At 46.5% G+C, this 17,460-nt stretch overlaps 1 protein-coding gene across 1 annotated transcript; it reads right to left on the bottom strand.

Moving 5' to 3' along the window:
* Nucleotides 1-238: 238 nt before the first annotated feature.
* Nucleotides 239-11,392, bottom strand: LOC146441670 (serine/threonine-protein kinase SBK2-like). Its single transcript, XM_085049843.1, has 6 exons — nucleotides 11,304-11,392; nucleotides 10,617-10,720; nucleotides 9,029-9,084; nucleotides 3,578-3,776; nucleotides 2,702-2,904; nucleotides 239-2,444 (listed from the first exon to the last, which is right to left on the bottom strand). Exons 1-6 carry the CDS (start codon nucleotides 11,390-11,392, stop codon nucleotides 1,890-1,892), a joined length of 1,206 nt encoding a protein of 401 aa, XP_084905969.1. The 3' UTR covers nucleotides 239-1,889.
* Between the last annotated feature and the right edge of the window lie 6,068 nt (nucleotides 11,393-17,460).

The following is a 17,460-nucleotide window of genomic DNA, read 5'->3' as shown; positions in this document are numbered from 1 at the left end:
AAACCATGGTTGGAAATGTTAACCAGTTTTCATTTAACTGACCCCTGGAGAAACCAGACAAAATAACCAAAGAGCATTCCAAGCACAAAATTCTTCTGTCCATTGAAAGTTTTCAATCCATGTAATCTATATTTTATGGACTTTTCATAGTTTATCTTCTGAATCAATACAAATACCATAATTCTCTTTTTATAAATAGGTCATGCCTTACAAAAACTCTGTACCATAATACTATCAATTTACTTTATCAAACACAATTTTAGTATAAAATTGAACATCTCATTCCAAAAAGCCGCATTGCTGTTCTGTAGCTCTCTATTAGCAAACATCTGTAAAAAATTTTCCATTATTTTCCACTGGACAGCTGCCAGCTACCTGGCCTTTAGATCCATTGTTCTTAAGGCTTCTCCACTTTAAATACAGGGAACTGTGCTGGCACTTTAATATTCCTCTGCTATTCCAACAGTAATCAAAGAGTAATTAGAGCCAAATCTCAGCAGGCCAGAAGTGAGCAGCAGTTATGATTTTTGGAACTGAAAAATTGTAAGAGAAGCAAGCAGAAAAAAACTATCTTGGACAGTATGAGCATGATACTGGTTGGTAAGGTAGGTTGTGGACTTGGAAGGAAGACACAAGGCATAAGTGACATAGAGAGCAGGAACAGGACAAAATAGTAGTAAGGAGGTGATGTTACAAAGAGAGGAGTGAGCAAAAGGTGTTTACCAGGTGATGGGCAGTAAAAAGGGAATGTCAGTAGGGAAGTTAAGTAATGCTAAAATGCCAGTGGGTGAGAAGAAGCTGGAAAAAAATAGTTAGAGGCTGGGGAAGCATAGAAGAAAGAGGGTGTGCAGGAAAGGGTCTGAGATGAAAAAAAAGCTGAGATGCCAGAAGTGTAGTGCTGGGACACCGCATTTTTAGAAGTTATGAAGACCCTGAGAGTGGAAATCAAGCTGGGAATGTTTCCAGCAAAAGGACGAGGTTAATTCTGGAAGGGGTTATTACCAACAGCATAGTCCTGGGGATTGGGAAGAGGCAGGAAAGTAAGAAGGGCTACTAACTGCTAATTCTCTCTTTGCTACCCCTTTTCAGGATTAAAACCTGCACCTAGGAGGATATTAGGGCATTAGGAGAGGTGTGTGTGTGTAGGGAAGGGTTAAAGAAGTGATAAGAAAGTGAAGAAGGAAGGTCTTCTAGAGGGGTATCCAGGCCTCTAAAAGAGCATGAAGGATATTGTTTTAGGATCCAAAAGCAGTACAAGGGAAGAGATGTGCTTGGGCTGGGGTGAGATAACCAACACCACAACCATTCCCCAACCACGTGCTGGGGGCTCCCCAGCACCTCCACCCCACCAGCCTGAAGTGACCTTCCAAGGGTCCTGGTGCAGACCCAGGCAGCATTCAGAGATGGCCCCAGCCTTGGACAGCTTGTCCTGAGATTGCTGCAAGCTCTGTCCCGCTCCCTGCTCTCTGACAGCAAGGAGGTCCCAACAGGCATTTATTATAAGGGAAAAAGAGCCACATACAGAAACACAGAAGTATATATTTTGCTCTATTTTGAGACAAGGCAGAATGCTGCAGTCTAGCAAACTCCCTGGAGTTCCTGTGGCCAGGCAACAAGTGGGTGCTTCACACGACAGTTATCTCCAAGAGAAAGGAGATGTTTTAAAGCCCTAAAGAAATACAAGGAGGTGGCACTGGGCAATACCAAGTCATGGGCTGAGAATCATCAGCTGGGGAAGGAGATTGACTCTGTGGCAGCAGGGACAGTGCTGCAGAGAAGTTGCTCTCTGGGCCACCACGGCCTCTCACACCCAGGCCACCACGGTGCCCAAAACCCTGAAGCCCCTTGCACGCTGAGATGCTCCTTCCCTCCTGCTGTGGGAGCAGGCTCTAGGACTTCACAGCAGCCTCTTCACTGCGCCAGGGACAGTCGACATAGCGCAGCACACCGCTGACAGGGCCGCGCTTGGCAGGATCCAGAGCCAGCAGGCTCCGCAGCATCCCTGCAGCCTCGGCTGTCAGGCGCTTCCAGTGCCGGGGCACGTCCTTCTCCAGGCCTGTCTCCTGCCACTGCATGAAGTCCTCAAAGAAAGGGTCATCTGGCAGGCTCTGCTCCCAGGGGAAGTAGCCGGTCAGCAGGCAGAAGAGCAGCACCCCGAAGGCCCAGGCGTCCATGCTGGCATCGATGGGCACCCCCTGGGCATCAGCAGTGTTGCTCAGCTCGGGGGCAGTGTAGGGGATTACCCCAGCCACCAGCTTGAGCTTGGTGCCCTTGGGCCGCGTGAGGCCAAAGTCAGTGAGCTTGACGAGCCGGCAGTCGGGATCGAAGAGCAGCACGTTCTCAGGCTTGATGTCGCGGTACACCAGGCCCCGGCTGTGGATGAACTCCAGCGCGCTCACCAGCTGCTTGGCACACTGCTTTGCGGCCGGCTCGGGGATCCCATCCTGCATGGGGAAAGACATAGGCAGGATGGAACACACCAGGCACCTCGGCAGCCCTGCCAGCTGGCCTCTCACCAGGATGCTCTGCACTGGGAAAGACCTTTGCATTTCTCACCTTGCGAGCCCGAGGCTGCTTCAGTGCTGCAGACCCCAGATGGACCCACAGCCCATTGCCTTTATCTCCCTCCCTCTGACCCAGCCAGTCTTCAAAGGGGACAAACGCTCAGCCCCAGTCCCCATGGCCTTGTAGCAACACTCACACGGGGTTTGATGATAGAGATAAGGTCTTTGTGCAGCGCTGGTTCATAGAGGAAACCATAATACTGGCTGGACTCAATGGCAATTCCAAACATGCCGATGATGGCAGGGTGGGTGGCAAGGGACAGTGCTACACAGTACTCATACAGGAAGGTCTGCAGCTTGGTACTTGCTTTGGGTAGCAGCTTGAGAGCCATAGGAGTCCCTGGGAATGGGAAGAGTGCGTTAGACTCCTCTGAACATCACTCACACCAAGGCAGGACAGAGCAACCACAGATCTGGACAGTCACAGCCACAGGGAGGTCTCTAGTCCAAAGTTTTTGTGGGTTTACCCTGTGGACACCAGGTCTGGGAACAGGAACTGCCACTGGTGTGAGTTTTGAGCCAGTCAGTGCATGCACAAGAGCCCTGAGCAGAGTACAGACATTCAGGACATGTGGGCCCATCAGTCTGAGCTGGGATTGCTGGGAAGGAGCAGTGTCAGGGCACTCATATGGCCAGCCCATGACCTTCATGCACACCCTCTGTCCATGGGCCTTAGGGCACCACTTCAGCTCAGGCTTGGGGCTCCCTGACTGAGACCTGTGGTAGGACTGCTGGTTTCTACCTATATCACATCCATGCTGCTGCCTATCTGTGAACTCTATTGATCCTGACTTGTGGATTAACTCCCTGCCTTATCACTACAACCTTGCTGGATGTTCTGGGCTGCCCCCAGCATCACCTGCTCCCTGGCTGGATGTAATGGGATGGCTCCTGGCTGGAAAGTCTCTGTCCTGACAGCCTCCCTGGGGATCCCCCCAACATGGTGCCTGGTCTTGAGATGAGTGAAGAGGAGACAAGGCACAGTAGTTCACAGAGCACAGTCAGTTCCTTACCTCTCTGCCTGTGGGTCACCAGCATCACATGGCCATACTTGCCCCTGCCCAGCTCCCGAATAACCTCATAGTGCTCAGCCACCTCAGCGCGCACCAGGCTCTGAGCGGTGATCTCCAGGAGCTCCTCTAGCTTGGTTGGTGCTGCTCTCTCTGCTGCTGCTGCTGCTGTCACAGCTGAGCTCTGGGCCATTGCTGAGAGCTGCAGAAACACCACAGACAGAGTCAGGAACATCACAGCATGCACAGAGAAAGCCAGATCAGACATGCGGCACAACCATGGCATGGCAGGGTATTTTTCTGCCACTTGGAGACTGAGCACTCTTGCAGCTGTGCTGGAGTTGAACTTCCACTTTTATACAGCACATTTCTGGGCAAAGCCCCTCATCATAGTAAAGGTCTCTGTATTGAAGGGAACCTCCTTCAGCCCTCTAATCCTTTGACTAATGTTAGGCAATAGACAAAACATTAACAAAGTCCCAGATTTTCAAGTGTCACCCAACTCAGCTCACCTCTGCTGCTCAGTGAAGAAAGCCCTTGAGCTAGCAGCTGAGACAGACCTGTCCCTTAAGCAGAGGCACAGCTAGCATGTGGCAAAAAAGGCAGAGTGCCCTGAGGAAGCTGAAGGGAGCTCAGTACCTCACATGCCTGATGACATTTCTGACCTAAAGCCACTCATCTGTGCAGCCAAGAAACTTATTCAGGAAGTAAGCTAGGACTTCAATAGCATTTTGAGCTATAGACAGCTGCTTCTGACCCATTTCAGAGAAGTGCTTTTTCAGTTCCCCCAGCCAGCTACAAGCCAGCATTTTAAGGCCTCTGTGGCAGCACTATCTCCCTGTCTACCTCCTTGTGCTCTGAACAATGCACCTTCTTTCGGCCTAGGAGTCCCTCCTGGCTTTGGAGCAAGGTCACAGAACCAGTCACAGGACGGTCAAGGCCAGAAAGTACTTCTGGAGATGACTTACTGCAACCTCTGGCTCAGAGAGGGATTAACTAGAGCGGGTTGTCCTGTGCCCAGCCCAATTTTAAATATCTACAGGGACATAGATCACAACTACTGTGGGTAACCTGTTCCAGTGATCACCTTTGTGGTGAAGTAAAAAATATTTTACTTATGCTTAAATAGAAATTCTGTTTCAGGCCCACTGCCTCTTGTTCTGTCAGTCAGTATCATTTGATACTGTGATCCACCTGGCTGTGTGTTTTTGCAGATATTCATCTGCATCAATCAGATGATCCCCTCAAGCCTTCTCTTCTTGAGGCTGATCAAGTCCCAGCTCTGTTAGCCTCTCCTCCTATGAGAGACACTCCAACATGTGAACTATCTTCACAGACTGGATTTGTTCCAGTATGTCCACATCTCTCTTCTGCAAAGGAAGCCCATTGCTGCTAAATCCAGACATTCTTCATAATAAAGAAATATAGAAAAGTGGGTATCTAAACCTAGGAAAGCTACAAAAAGGCTGGATTTGTTCAGAAGCCTGGGACTATTTGCAGGAAAGTTCCCCTTCTCTTCCCTCTCTTCTAGACTGCATTTCTAAATCTTATCCAATTCAGAAGTGCCAAGTAATTGGCTCTACTTTTCTGCAAAGGCTTTGGCTTGGTGTAAGAGCCAACAGCAGTCAAAAATAGTAGAGTCAGTAGGGAGTACAACAATGAACAAGTGCTTGCATGGAAGGGGATAAATGGAAGGCTGGGGAGAACTCACAGGGAAAGAGGGTCTGGAAAGTATTTTAGAGATTTTGCTTTGATGTCCTTCTGTTTGTTGCCCAGCCAACAGGACTTGTGAAGTTCCAGACAGCAAGGGCATCTCAGAACCCGCAAATGGACCCACCAGGCCAACAGAATTTCCAAACTGGTGCTTCCACATTTAGGTGCTATAGAGAGAAAGGTTTAGGCAGAACATAGAGAAAAAACCTAAAATTTAATAGACCTGGGAAAGGCATAGACCTCCCTTTGATATTAGATAAGCTAAAGCCACATTAAATAGGGAATGGAACAACAGGGGAAATGCCTGCTTGTCATTTGAAGAACACGTTATATCAATACTTGTGAAAAAAAATTGAAATATCTCTTCTGTAAGAGAGTGTTTCTTCTATATCAAATTCATGGTCACTTAAAAGTTCTTATCAGAAAATTGTTCACAATCTTCTTAGACAACTGAAATTCTCACTCCTGAGTTAGATAAAATTTCTTCCCTTGTATGCTGGCCACTTGTTACTGCTTATTTAGCCCAAAGGTTACAATCTTGGTGCATCAACTTTAAGTACTATTAAATAGTTACATGCTTTTCAAATATTTATTAATTAGTATTTTTTTATTTGCATTGAATTATTTATAGCATGATTTATCCATTTTATATGATTCATTACTTCTTTCCTATTCACTATGTGAAAACTTGTTTTTGTGAATGGGAGGATGTGTCTTTCTCTATGTTCTTGGTTCCCACTTCACTTTAGGGAGTCAAAACATTTCAGTCCATAAGCTTTTGCAATAGAAGAACCCAAAACAACCCAAATCCCAAAAACTCCTGTATCTTTCCACTCCACAATTCAAGCCAACTGCAACATAGGTGGAATGGATCCATACTTCCATTCATGGCCCCACTGGCATGGGAGGGCAAATGGTCCAGGTTCAGCTTAGAGCACTAAAGTGAATGAGCCAGCTAGGAAGAACAGATCATCCGGAGGATATGGGTAGAGTTTCTTGACGGCCTGTGGGTCTGATCAGGGCTCCGTATGAAGGAAGCCCCAGCTGCAGTCACTCCAGAACAGTTTGCATACTTTGGCCCTTGCTACTCTTGAAGTCATTAATTACAAGACAAAGTCCACACTTGAGAAAATAGTCTACATTGTCAGGTCTTTCTTTGAGATGCCACTGCGATTAGCTAGGTAGGTAAGTGAGGATCAAATTTGGGTCACTGCTGAGTAAAGTGTGCCTGGGTGCTCTGCACCTACTTCTGATACCTTCTAAAGTGTCATTTTCCCTTTGCAGATTGACAAGCACTGAGGAGGAGGTCACCAGGGCCTTGGCCAGGATGCATTCACTATTTGGCTGTGCTGTACTGAAGGCAGCAGGCAAAGTCCTATTCAAAACTGTTCTTTCCTCCACTATCCTTTCTGTGCTTCATCACTGCTAGACATCTTGTTTCCAGGCTGCTGACTGTGAGAACCCTTAATTCCGCAAAAGAATGTCTAATTACGGCAGCAAAAAGCTCACATCCTTTACGCCATCACAAGATGTTTCTGAACAACCTCAGAAACTGAGGAGGATCTAGCCTATGGAGATACAATGTCTTAGTCCAGGTAATGTTATTCTGGGTCTTCAACCGAAATATATTTAGTACAAAAAAGCATTTCATACATGTCAAAAGCCAAAGCCAGTGTGATCTCTGTATAACAGAGACAGTGCTTTGATGACAGAATCACATGGGTGTTTAGGTTGGAAGGGACCTATTGAGATCATCTAATCTAATTCCCCTGCTCAAGCAGAAGTGATTGAAGCAGATTATCTAGGAAGGCGTTCAGCCAGGTCTTCAATATCTCCACAGATGGAGACTCCCATCACTGATCACTGCTTGGAAGAGTCTGGCTCCCTTTGCTTCATTCCCTCTCATCAGATATTTATATACACCAATAAGATCCCCTCTGAGCCTTCTCTTTTTCAAGATGAAGTTTCAGCTGTTTCAGCCTCTTCTCATATCAAAGATACTCTATTAAAAATGGCCTTCAGCCTATGGTGTGTGGGCTCCACTTCCCTGTCTGACCTTCTACAGAGCCTTAACACAAACCAAATAACAAATAGCATCTGGGGCATCTCTTACAAAAAGTCGTTCAGGCTTGATCCAAAGACAGTTGGTCAATTATAAATGCCAATGTGAACATTCTGGTTACACATTTATATGATACCCTAATAGGAATTTACCTAACCTGCTGCTGAAGTTTCTCAGATAGAGAAAAGAGGTTTTTAATACCTGTTAAATTTCTTGAGACTCTTCCAGTGTTAATATCCAGTGTAACATATTTCCAATTAATTACATTGAGTAAAACTATCAGACTGAAGCTCAGGCTATGCATTTAACCGATGTTTTTCTTAGGCTTCAGAAAGCACTGTGTGTCTGTAGTGTCGGCATTAATTACTTGAAAAACAGATGTGATGCTTCCAGAAGATGTGGGCACACTTTGAATTGAGAATAAGCATCTCTATGCTCTCTGATCAAGACACCTCTCAGTCTACTTATTGGTTCAATGCCTTCAAATAACCTTCTGTCTAATTGTCAAACTAAGCTCTCAGATTGTCCAACCCAATCATCCAGCTCTCAGATCTGTTTCATGGCTCTTTTTTAAAGCCTCATCATTTTTCTTTCCCCATACCCCATGCGAAAATCCTGACTGTCTTGGAGGCAATGCCTCCTGTCACACATTCAGCTAGAATTACCCCCTGCCTCATGCTGTGGCCCCAAGATCTCTTTTTGCAGGAATGACAAACAGGCTGCACTACCTTATATATCCATTATGAGTCCAGAGTTTTTCCAAATTATTTCCAAATTACTGGGAAGTGTTGGGAAAAAAATCCACTTCCTCTTCATGTCCCCAAGGCTGCCTGCCTTGCTTCTACCTGAATATTTTTGCACTACCTTTAGTAAAGCACATTTTGCTCAAATGGATTTAGTGTACCAAGTAATTCAGATCACTTCACTCAGCTGTTATCAAACTCCTGCTTAGGGGCTGCGTAAGGACCCCACCTGCAGGAACTTCCCACCAACCTCTGAATTGTTGGTTTGAAGCAGTTCTCATCCCGGTATTGGTTCATAAAGCACCTGCCAGAAATGTCCCGTTCACTGGTTGTTTCCTGAAAGTTATCTGTACAAATTCATCCTGGCATTGGTCTAAATCAATAAGCCACATTTTTTAATTAATTTTTAAAAGCTCAGAATATAGTGGAAAATATTGTATTTTATTCTTGTTCTCACCCTATACAATTGATTTTTTTTTAATCCTGGACTCTGTTATAATACTTTTACCTTTGTCAGTGACCTAGAAGAAAACACTGAAATCATCCACAAAATATTTGCAAATGGCACAGAAAGGGTTTGGGTAGATGATGTACTGCTTCATAAAACTAGTGCATGCACACACACACACACACACACACACACACACATACAAAGGTGTTTCAAATGACCAAAGAAGTCAGGATTTTAGTCTGATATTGGATGCGTGACAGGAAAAGAAAAAAAGTCGTATTAATCAGACACATCTAGGCTCTTCATGCTGTTTAATGGGCACTATTATGATAATAATGGGCACCAGAAATGTAAATCTGGTATAGCCTCACCTCCTTTGCAGGCCATAAGACATTGGATGACACAGAATTGCAGTAGAAATAATCTACAGTGATATAGATACACATCTTAATGATACAGATACAAGTCTAAGAGCATAACAGTACTAGGGTTACTGATGTTGCAGATTCCACTTTTGCATTCACTCTCCTGAAGAGAATGCCTGAAAAGAATCAGATGCAGGAAACGTCAGTATTGAGAGGCAAACTAGCATTTTCCAGATGCTAAATTAAGAAAGTAAGCTTCACTGTAAACAAAAAAAAATAGAGGCAGCTGTTCAGCTTTACGTAGGCTAAGATGATTGTAACAAAAGAAGAGATCTGTTCTGAGGCGATGTGCCTCTTACAGTGAACTCCACTTTCTGCAGAGGTTCCTACATACAGATGCCATGAGACAGTCTGAAATTTAATCTCTGAAAATCAGCTGAGTTAGGGAAGCTGTATTTCTGAAGAGCTGGCCACCTGTTAACAGCTTCTGCACTACAATTGAGAATATCACACACCAGTGGAATTTGCATTTTTATAATAAATGCATTTTCTCCATTTGCTCTGCTTTGCATTCTTTTTTATCAACCTTTTTATGATGTTTCTTGAAATGTTAAATATATATTGATGTGAAGAAAGCCTGAGTAAATTTCCTGAATTCTTCCGGACGCCAGTTGATAGATCAACACAACCAGCTACTGGATGTTTTCTACCTTTTTAATGATACCGGTGAGCCCACAGTTTAACAAGCTAACAGTGCTCTCCCCAGTTTGATGGAAAAAGGACCAGAGAAAGTCATGACAACAGGGCTGAAAATCACAGGGAAAACTTCCAGGAGAGCTGTCTTAATATCTTACCAAACTGATAGTGAAGAAGTTACTCTATCATCTGTATAAACCTTTCTGAGTACTAACATTTTAAAAAGGGCTCTCCCAATCAGGTAAAAGCATTATTATAAAACCAAGAGAAGAAGCTGAAGTGAGGCCATTTTAGACCTCCGTTGTGGTGCAGATTTTGTGAAGAAGGATATTTGCCCCTAAAAATCTCATCAAACAGTGTGGAAGAATATCCTTCAATCTCCATAAATTTTGTCTCAAGAATGGAACTTTTTTCCCCCCTAAAAGGTCCACTCTGGTGTAAACCACGTTTAATACGTCAAGGGATAAGAACAGATTATCGCAGTGTTTGCTTCTGGCCTTACTGCTAGTAGATTTATGAGCTTCTTTCTAGAACTGGTCAGCAGGCTAGTGCTTAACCTCGCTGCAGAGAACGGCAGGACTGTCCCGGCAGCAGAACTGCGTATTGCTCTTCTGGGGCAGCAGCCTCCCCGGAGAGCCCCGTAAGGCTCTCCCCACCAAGCAGCACCCCTCAGCCTCCGCACAGCAGCCTCCTGGGGCAGAAACCGGCAGCAATCTCACTGCCACCAAGCCCCATCACACCTTTCTCCCAACCAACCCGCCAGTACCGCAGCACCAGTCCACCGGACACAAGCGGACATAAAGCAACCTTCCTGGGCAAAGCCACCAAGGAGCTCTCCATCAACCCACCGTGGGAAATGGGTGCATTCCGCACTGTGCAGGCACACTACGCTCAAGTCTCCAAAACCAGTTTGAGAGGGGTGCGTGCCCTTTTATATGCCTGTCCAGCCCCTCTCATCGTGCCACCGCTGTAACTTCCCGCTCTCCTTTCCCGGCTGCACTAAGCCTCTCACCTTGTCCAGCAGCGCAGCACAGGCAGCCAGCCGCGCCTGCCTCGCTCCCCTCGCCGCAGCCGCCGGGCTCAGGCTGCGCCAGCAGGCGGAGGGGCTGCCAGGCGCTACGGGGCTAAGCGTGACGCTCCGCCCCGTCCCCATGGCTCTGGGCCTGGGGGCACACTGCCTCCCGCTGAAGGTGACCTCCGGGAGGGAGGGAAAGAGGGGGAAAGGGGGGAGGAAAGGATTAGCCATCTACCCTCTTAATGGAGGGGGATGTGTTTCAGGAGTCGGAGTGGGATTGTTTCTGCTCTAGCCAGAGCATTGTAAACCCCCAGGGACCCATTGGCAGACCCACCTTGTTCAGCCCTTTGCTCCAGCTTGTGCTCTCCTTACAGCTGAGGGAGCAAAGCAGCTCCCTGGGCTGGAACATGGTCCTTGCTCTGGGGCTGTGCCAAGGAAGAGTCCTTTCCTGATGGCAGGGATCAGAACGACCGCGGGCTGCCAGTGCTTGTCCTTGGCTACCAAAGGTGCCCGTGTCAGTGAGCATCAGGGACCAGGCACAAACCATGGCTGGGTCAAGGACCTCTCTTGGGACCTGGTGAGGCAGGGTCCTCACACACACCAGTATTACAGAGCATTATGGTGAAGCTGGAATTATTAATGATAACTACAATGACTTGCAAGCATGTCATGTATTCTCAGTACCTGCCCCCAGAGTACACTCCTGTGCCAAGGTCCTCCTTCTTCCAGTTGAGCATGGAGATGAAAGCAGCTCCTGGGTGCATGGACACCATGAAGGTCCTAGATCTTGGTCCTTAAACACTGCTTTTTTTCTCTCAAGGCCGTGGATCAGTTTGTGTATCTGAAACAGTGGTGCATGCAGCTGTGACGTGTATATGTCACAGCACTGGCCTCCCTGCTCCTTAGAGCCAGAGCCATGCTGGGTATCTCTAGTGATGAGCCTCGGCACTCCCTGAGGTCACAGAATTGTGAGGAAGGCTGGGCGAGGTGGCAGATAGTCTAAGAGAAGAGAGAAGAGCAGCCCCTATAAACAGAAATACTCTGTGTCTCCAGCACAGGACTGAACCTTCTCACCTGATCTCAGAAGGGAGAATGATTATACCAAGGGCTTGTGACTCAGTGCTCTGCCCCACATAGGGGCAACAAGGTGAGATGCACTGGACTCAGTGCCAGCACAGACATGTGAAGAGCCAGTCTGCTGCCACTCAGAGATGATGCAAATTAGAGGGCAAGAGGAGTAGCATAGTCAGGCTCCCAGCTGTCCCTGTGCTTCTGGATAAGAGGTGGGGAGACAGATTGTTTTGCTCATGGCCTAAAGGTCTTGAGCCCTTCCAGCCTGCACCTTCACACCCATTCTGGAAGGTGTGATTGGGAACAGCCTTCAGTGTGCAAAGTCCCTACAGGCAGGAGCATTGCAGCTAGGGGTGATGTGAGTGTACAGAAGAAACCTATCCAATATCCAAGAACACAGCACTGGTATGAATCGTATAGTGTAACCACTGCTCTCCAGGAACAGGGACCCAGTATAATCTAGTCTTCAGTGGAAAGTGTGAGACTGTTGCCTCTACTTGAGAGACAAGTCAGACCTGAAAAATGTCCCTGGGGACATGCTACAATTTACATTTACTATGCAATGCTGGGAAAGGAGCCCAGGTTCCCTGACTCCCCCTGTCCCTCTCTCCTTCTCTCCAATCACTATCTTAAACATGTGATATCTTAAACATGCTTCCAGATCTAGGAACAAAATACAGTAGTCTTTCTGATTTTCCAGTTAATTTTTTGAAAGACAGAATTCCTTTGTTATCCATTCCTATTGAGATGGGCACCTGCTGAGGGGCTTGGTTTAGAGAAGAGACCTCTTCTACAGCCTTACCTGCAGTACTCTGACAAGTAGCAATTTCACTGAGGGCTTGACCCTGACCTGCCATTCATCTGACACTACATCTGCAAGGCTTGTCCTGCATAACAGGGAATATGTCACGTACTGTGGATCACATGTGTGTTTGAGAATCCCTGACCTCCATTCCCTGAGCACTGGGCACAGGGCAGCTGTTGGAAGCCCTAGAGCTGCTGCACCACTAATGAAGTCCACACTGGTGCATTTCAGGACCTCCGTAATTTAACACCTACACCTCTCTTACCCATGCTGCACATGTTTTGTCCAGCTGGCAACCAAGATATTGGTCAGAGTCAACACTGACAATATGGACGTGTGATGTAACCAAAACTGCCTTAGTGTCTTGGAAAGTTTGGTCCCAGGCTGTGAAGGAGGCAGAGCTGGGAAGGAGAGAGGGGTGTGGGGAGGGTGTTTTTTAAGGTCTTATTTTTCTTCTCATGATCCTGCTCCGATTTGTTAACAAAAAATTCAATTACTGTCTCTAATTCCAACCTGTTTTGCCCATGACAGTATTGATGTGTGATCTCTCCCAGTCCTTATCTCAACCCATGAACCCTTCATTATATTTTTTCTCCCCTGTCCAGTGCTCCCCTGTCCAGTGCTGGAGGGGGAGTGATAGAGAGGTTTCAGTGGGTATCTTGACATCCAGCCAGGGTCAACCCACTACAGTAACACACACAAGCATTGGGGATAGCCTGTGATAAGTAAAAAATACTGTATGAAAATGCATCCCTTTCCTCCTCTGAATTGTGTTTGGTTTAGCATGATGAATATCCTGTCTCTTGCATGTCTGGCTCTGTATATACAATACACAGAATAATAATAGAACATGAACATGAACATTTCCAAGTGCCAGACATGGCAGCCGGTGTCACAAAGTCATAGCAGTGACAACTGCATGAGGAACAGCTGGACTAAAGTAGCGACAGTAAAGGGACATAGTCAAGAAAGGCTCTCCTTTTCATCCTTCTTTCTCTTCCCTTATCGCTCATCCTCTGCAGACACACAGCAGGCTGTTTCACTCACATCACAACAGTAGCAGCTCAAGTGCAGCTGTACACAGCTCTAAAAGATCAAGTTTGATCTTCTAATAGTGAGTGCTCTACAGTCAGATGATGCCAGATGTATGGATGTGAAGGAACACTGCCCCTTCAAAGAGAAATCCACCATACTCCAGCAAGTACCTTAAGAACCACAGAAGGAACTAGCTGTTCCAACACACGTTCAGCAGGACACTTAGTTTCTCAAGTGTTGGCTTTAGTGTGAACTCTTTGTCACAGTATCCCTGGCTAAGAACTCTGATGATTTCCACAGGAGTTGAGTGAGGAAGTCTCTATTCCTTTTTCAGAGTTACCCAGCCCCACATGGCTCTTTAGCTCCTGCTCTGTACTATCAGAGGCACCAACAATATCTACAAGGATGGAAGATTTGATGCCATTTGACTCCAAAAGAGCACTCTGGAGGTATGGAGGCTTATCAACAGGGGATCTGTGAGAGAAAGTTGCTGAAATATGAACATCGAGCTCCTTTACTAGAGCCTAAAATGGCATTGCTCTTTTAATAGTGTAGTCTATGGCAATGTTCAGTTTGTCTCTACATTTTCAAACTGACCATAAGCATTTACTCAGAACATCTCTGATAGCAGCTTTTCAGAGCAGTCATGATCTCTTCATTTCCAGCACTAAATTTTGCTCAGCCTTTTTCAGATCCAGTTTTGTCCTTGACACTGGGGTGGCAATCACTCTTTGACTTTCCCTGTTGCCATTCTGCTTCTTCTGTTAATAATTGTGTGAGCTGCCAACACTTTCCTCCCCCCAGCCCCAGCAGGGGAGGGTACTGCCAATCTGTGGGGTACTACAAGGTGTGGGCTGCCTCCCAGGAGAGCTGGGGCCCTGAGCTCTCCTTGGCACAGGCAGGGTGCTTGGAGGAGTCCACCAGCTGCACAGACCATTTGTGCTCTGAGGTCATTCAGTGCTACCCCATCACTGAGGAATCTGCTGGCTGTCTTCCTGACAGTGCCGTACAATGTCCCACCTCACTTTCCAGCTAACACAACACTCATACTGAGCCCAGGCCCTGCTCCCCAGAAGTGCTTCCCAGCTATATTCACCATCTTTGTCAAAATCCTCACACATGAAACCTCTGGTCACCCACTGACCACCTGGGTATTTGCTTCAAAACATTCTGCTCAGTCCCACTTCAACCTACTCCCTTCACGTTGCTGTTGGGTGCATTGAGGGCAGAATGATTGCAAGAGGCAGTGATAATCCAATGGAATCCACGAGCTCTGATCCCAGTGCCTCAGAGCAATGCTGGGGCAGTGCCCTTCCAGCCCAGCACAGGGACAGGGATCCACAATAGCTGTATTTTTAACCTTTCCATCTCTCCCAGCCTGTCCTCCAAGGCTTAAAACAGTGTAAAATATCCATTAACCATGGTGTACATCAGCACTCTCCCTGAAACTTAATGACTTGTTTGTTACTACAGGTACATCTAGGGACTGTTCAGGAAGCAACTCAGCTTGCAACTCCCACCCTAGCCTGGTAAGATGGTGCCATTGCAGGAGGCTGAATTGGTTGGGGCTACAGGTGACTTGGAGACAGATATTGGGAAGGGAAGAGTTGTGGTGATGTCTTGCAGCAAAAAAAGGCTGAACTTGCAGAAAAAAAAGTGGGACTTCAGTGGTGGGGCAGGGATAAAATATTTTACTGGGAAAGCTTTTTTCTGTCAGGGCAGAGAGGTGGGCCAGCTGCATCAGGGATCTAGGAGATAAGGGAGAAAAGGATGGCAGGACAAGGTCTCTTCAGCCAAGTCTTGTCTCATAGTTTCCCACAAGGTGGTAGAGCAGACAGTCCCAGGGATGGACTCCATGTTCACTGAGAGTCCAGAGTATCAGGTGAGCTTGTGGTGGCAAAGCAGATCCAAGGTCCAGCCGAGAAGTTGGTTTGCTAGCCAGGGTCAGTCCTGGCAGTGGCAGTCAGTGCCAGCCACAGTCCAGTTATTACCAGGCAGATATGAGGTCAAGCCAGGAAGTCCGTCCAAGCGCCAGGGGTCAGACAAATAATGTCTATGGCTATTGGGAAATGGAGACAGACCACAGTACAGCTCAGGCAGGGACTAAAAACCCAGGGCTGAGGTAAAATGGGGTTCCTGATCCCATAGGCAAATGTTGCAGATGGAGACTCAGGAGAGGCTGGTCAGGGCCATCAACACTTACCAGTACCCTTGGAACAAGGCCAAATGATGGTTCCTGCCTACCTCTCAATTCTTCAGCAGTCCATCAGTGCTCAGGCACAGAGACTCTAATGACAGACAACTTACACAACTTGGCCAGCAGTTCACAGTTTCACATTTGAATTCTTTCAGGACTTTCAGGCAGATGTCATGCAGTCCAAGTGACTTATTAACATTCAAAGTATCTGTCTGGTCTTACTTCCAACTAAGTTGTTTTCTCTGACCAATTTGCTACAAATACGGCATCAGGAGTGAAATTGTCCTCACCAAACATTGCTCTCCACTGCTGGAAGGTAGAAGAAGCAACTGTATTACTGTCTGTACGTGCCTATATGTCTGACTTTCAGACAGACATAAAAGAAACCTGTAAAGATTCCTTAACTCCCTGGGATAAACATTTAAAGTCTGATGTCCTGGCGAATTCACATCTTGAGCTCAATACTGCTTTGTCACTTTCCCAGGAGCATGGCTGCTGGCATGTCTCTTGCTACTGGGGGGAAGAGGTAAGAAATCAAGACTGGTCTGGAAAAATGTAACTGGAAACTGGACCCAAATGACACTAGGGGGTGATATTAAACTGAGGAAATGTGCGTTAATTGTACAGATTCCTTTAGCCACTTTGAAATTCAGTTCAATAGAAGTGATCTGTTACATTCAGGACCTTCAAGACTTCATATTTCTGAACCAAGGAGCTTCCAGAGTCTGAGCTGCAGCTTTCCTTGCCGCTGTGTCCAGTGATCAATCTATGGTATGAGATGACACTAAGTGAATACCTAGGTACAGGGATGGCTGAGGACCTGGGACAAAGAACAGCAGGCAGACATACAGATATACAGGCAGAATCAAAAAAGGCAGAAAAATCTCCTCAACCTGGATAGACACACATGGCAGGAGTTGGGATTTCAAGTCCAACATCCCTGCAGCCATAAATCTCCACAGAAACAAGGAGGCAGGACAGCTGTGGCTGACTTGAAGGGGACCATGCCATCTGCTAGCTTGGGCTTACCTTCTTACTATCCTGCCCTGTGGGAGCTGTAGGATCTGTCAACTGCTGTGGGCTCTAGAGGTTTTCAGTTTGCACAGCCCATCCAGGGAACCGCCTTCGGGGGGATGATCTGTGGGCATGACACAAGCTAGGTTGCCCAGCTGTCCTTCATTCCTAGGGGAGCTCAGATACTGCTTAAGTCTTCTAAAGAGTTTTCATCAGCCTTGGTAATCACATGGAAACAGGCTTCTCTCAGGGGAGACTGAGAGCCCTCCATCCTCAGAGGGCTGGAGAGAGCCACTGGTGTGGAGATGTTAGCAGGGATTGTTCCAGACATGAAAGGAGCTCCACCCCAAAAAAGGGCTTTTGATCAGGAGTATTATCTTGTCCATCAATCCATAGTAACTACACTAACTACAACACGATTGCTTCAACTTGCAGCACATTTTGGCTAAAATTGTATTTATATTCCTAAAGAGATAAGTTCAGAACAAAAAAAAAAAATTACATGCAGTATGAAGAGAAGCTGGACCTAGAATAACAAAATTTTTAAAAAGTAACAAACAAAAATCCCCAACCCATAAAAACAAAATAAAAAACGCCAACCAACTAACCAATGAAAAAAAAATCCCACAACTAATGCAAAATAGTAAGACCTGGAATCCCCTGTTAATTTCTTAAAGGATCTTACTTCCTGGACTATTCTAAAGACATTTTTTCAAAAA

The sequence above is a fragment of the Lichenostomus cassidix genome, chromosome 2 (genome assembly GCF_008360975.1).
Source record: "Lichenostomus cassidix isolate B80296 chromosome 2, HeHo_3.0, whole genome shotgun sequence".
Lineage (NCBI taxonomy): Eukaryota > Metazoa > Chordata > Aves > Passeriformes > Meliphagidae > Lichenostomus > Lichenostomus cassidix.
The sequence above is the reverse complement of the archived record's forward strand: the minus strand, read 5'-3'. Positions and strand labels throughout refer to the sequence as shown.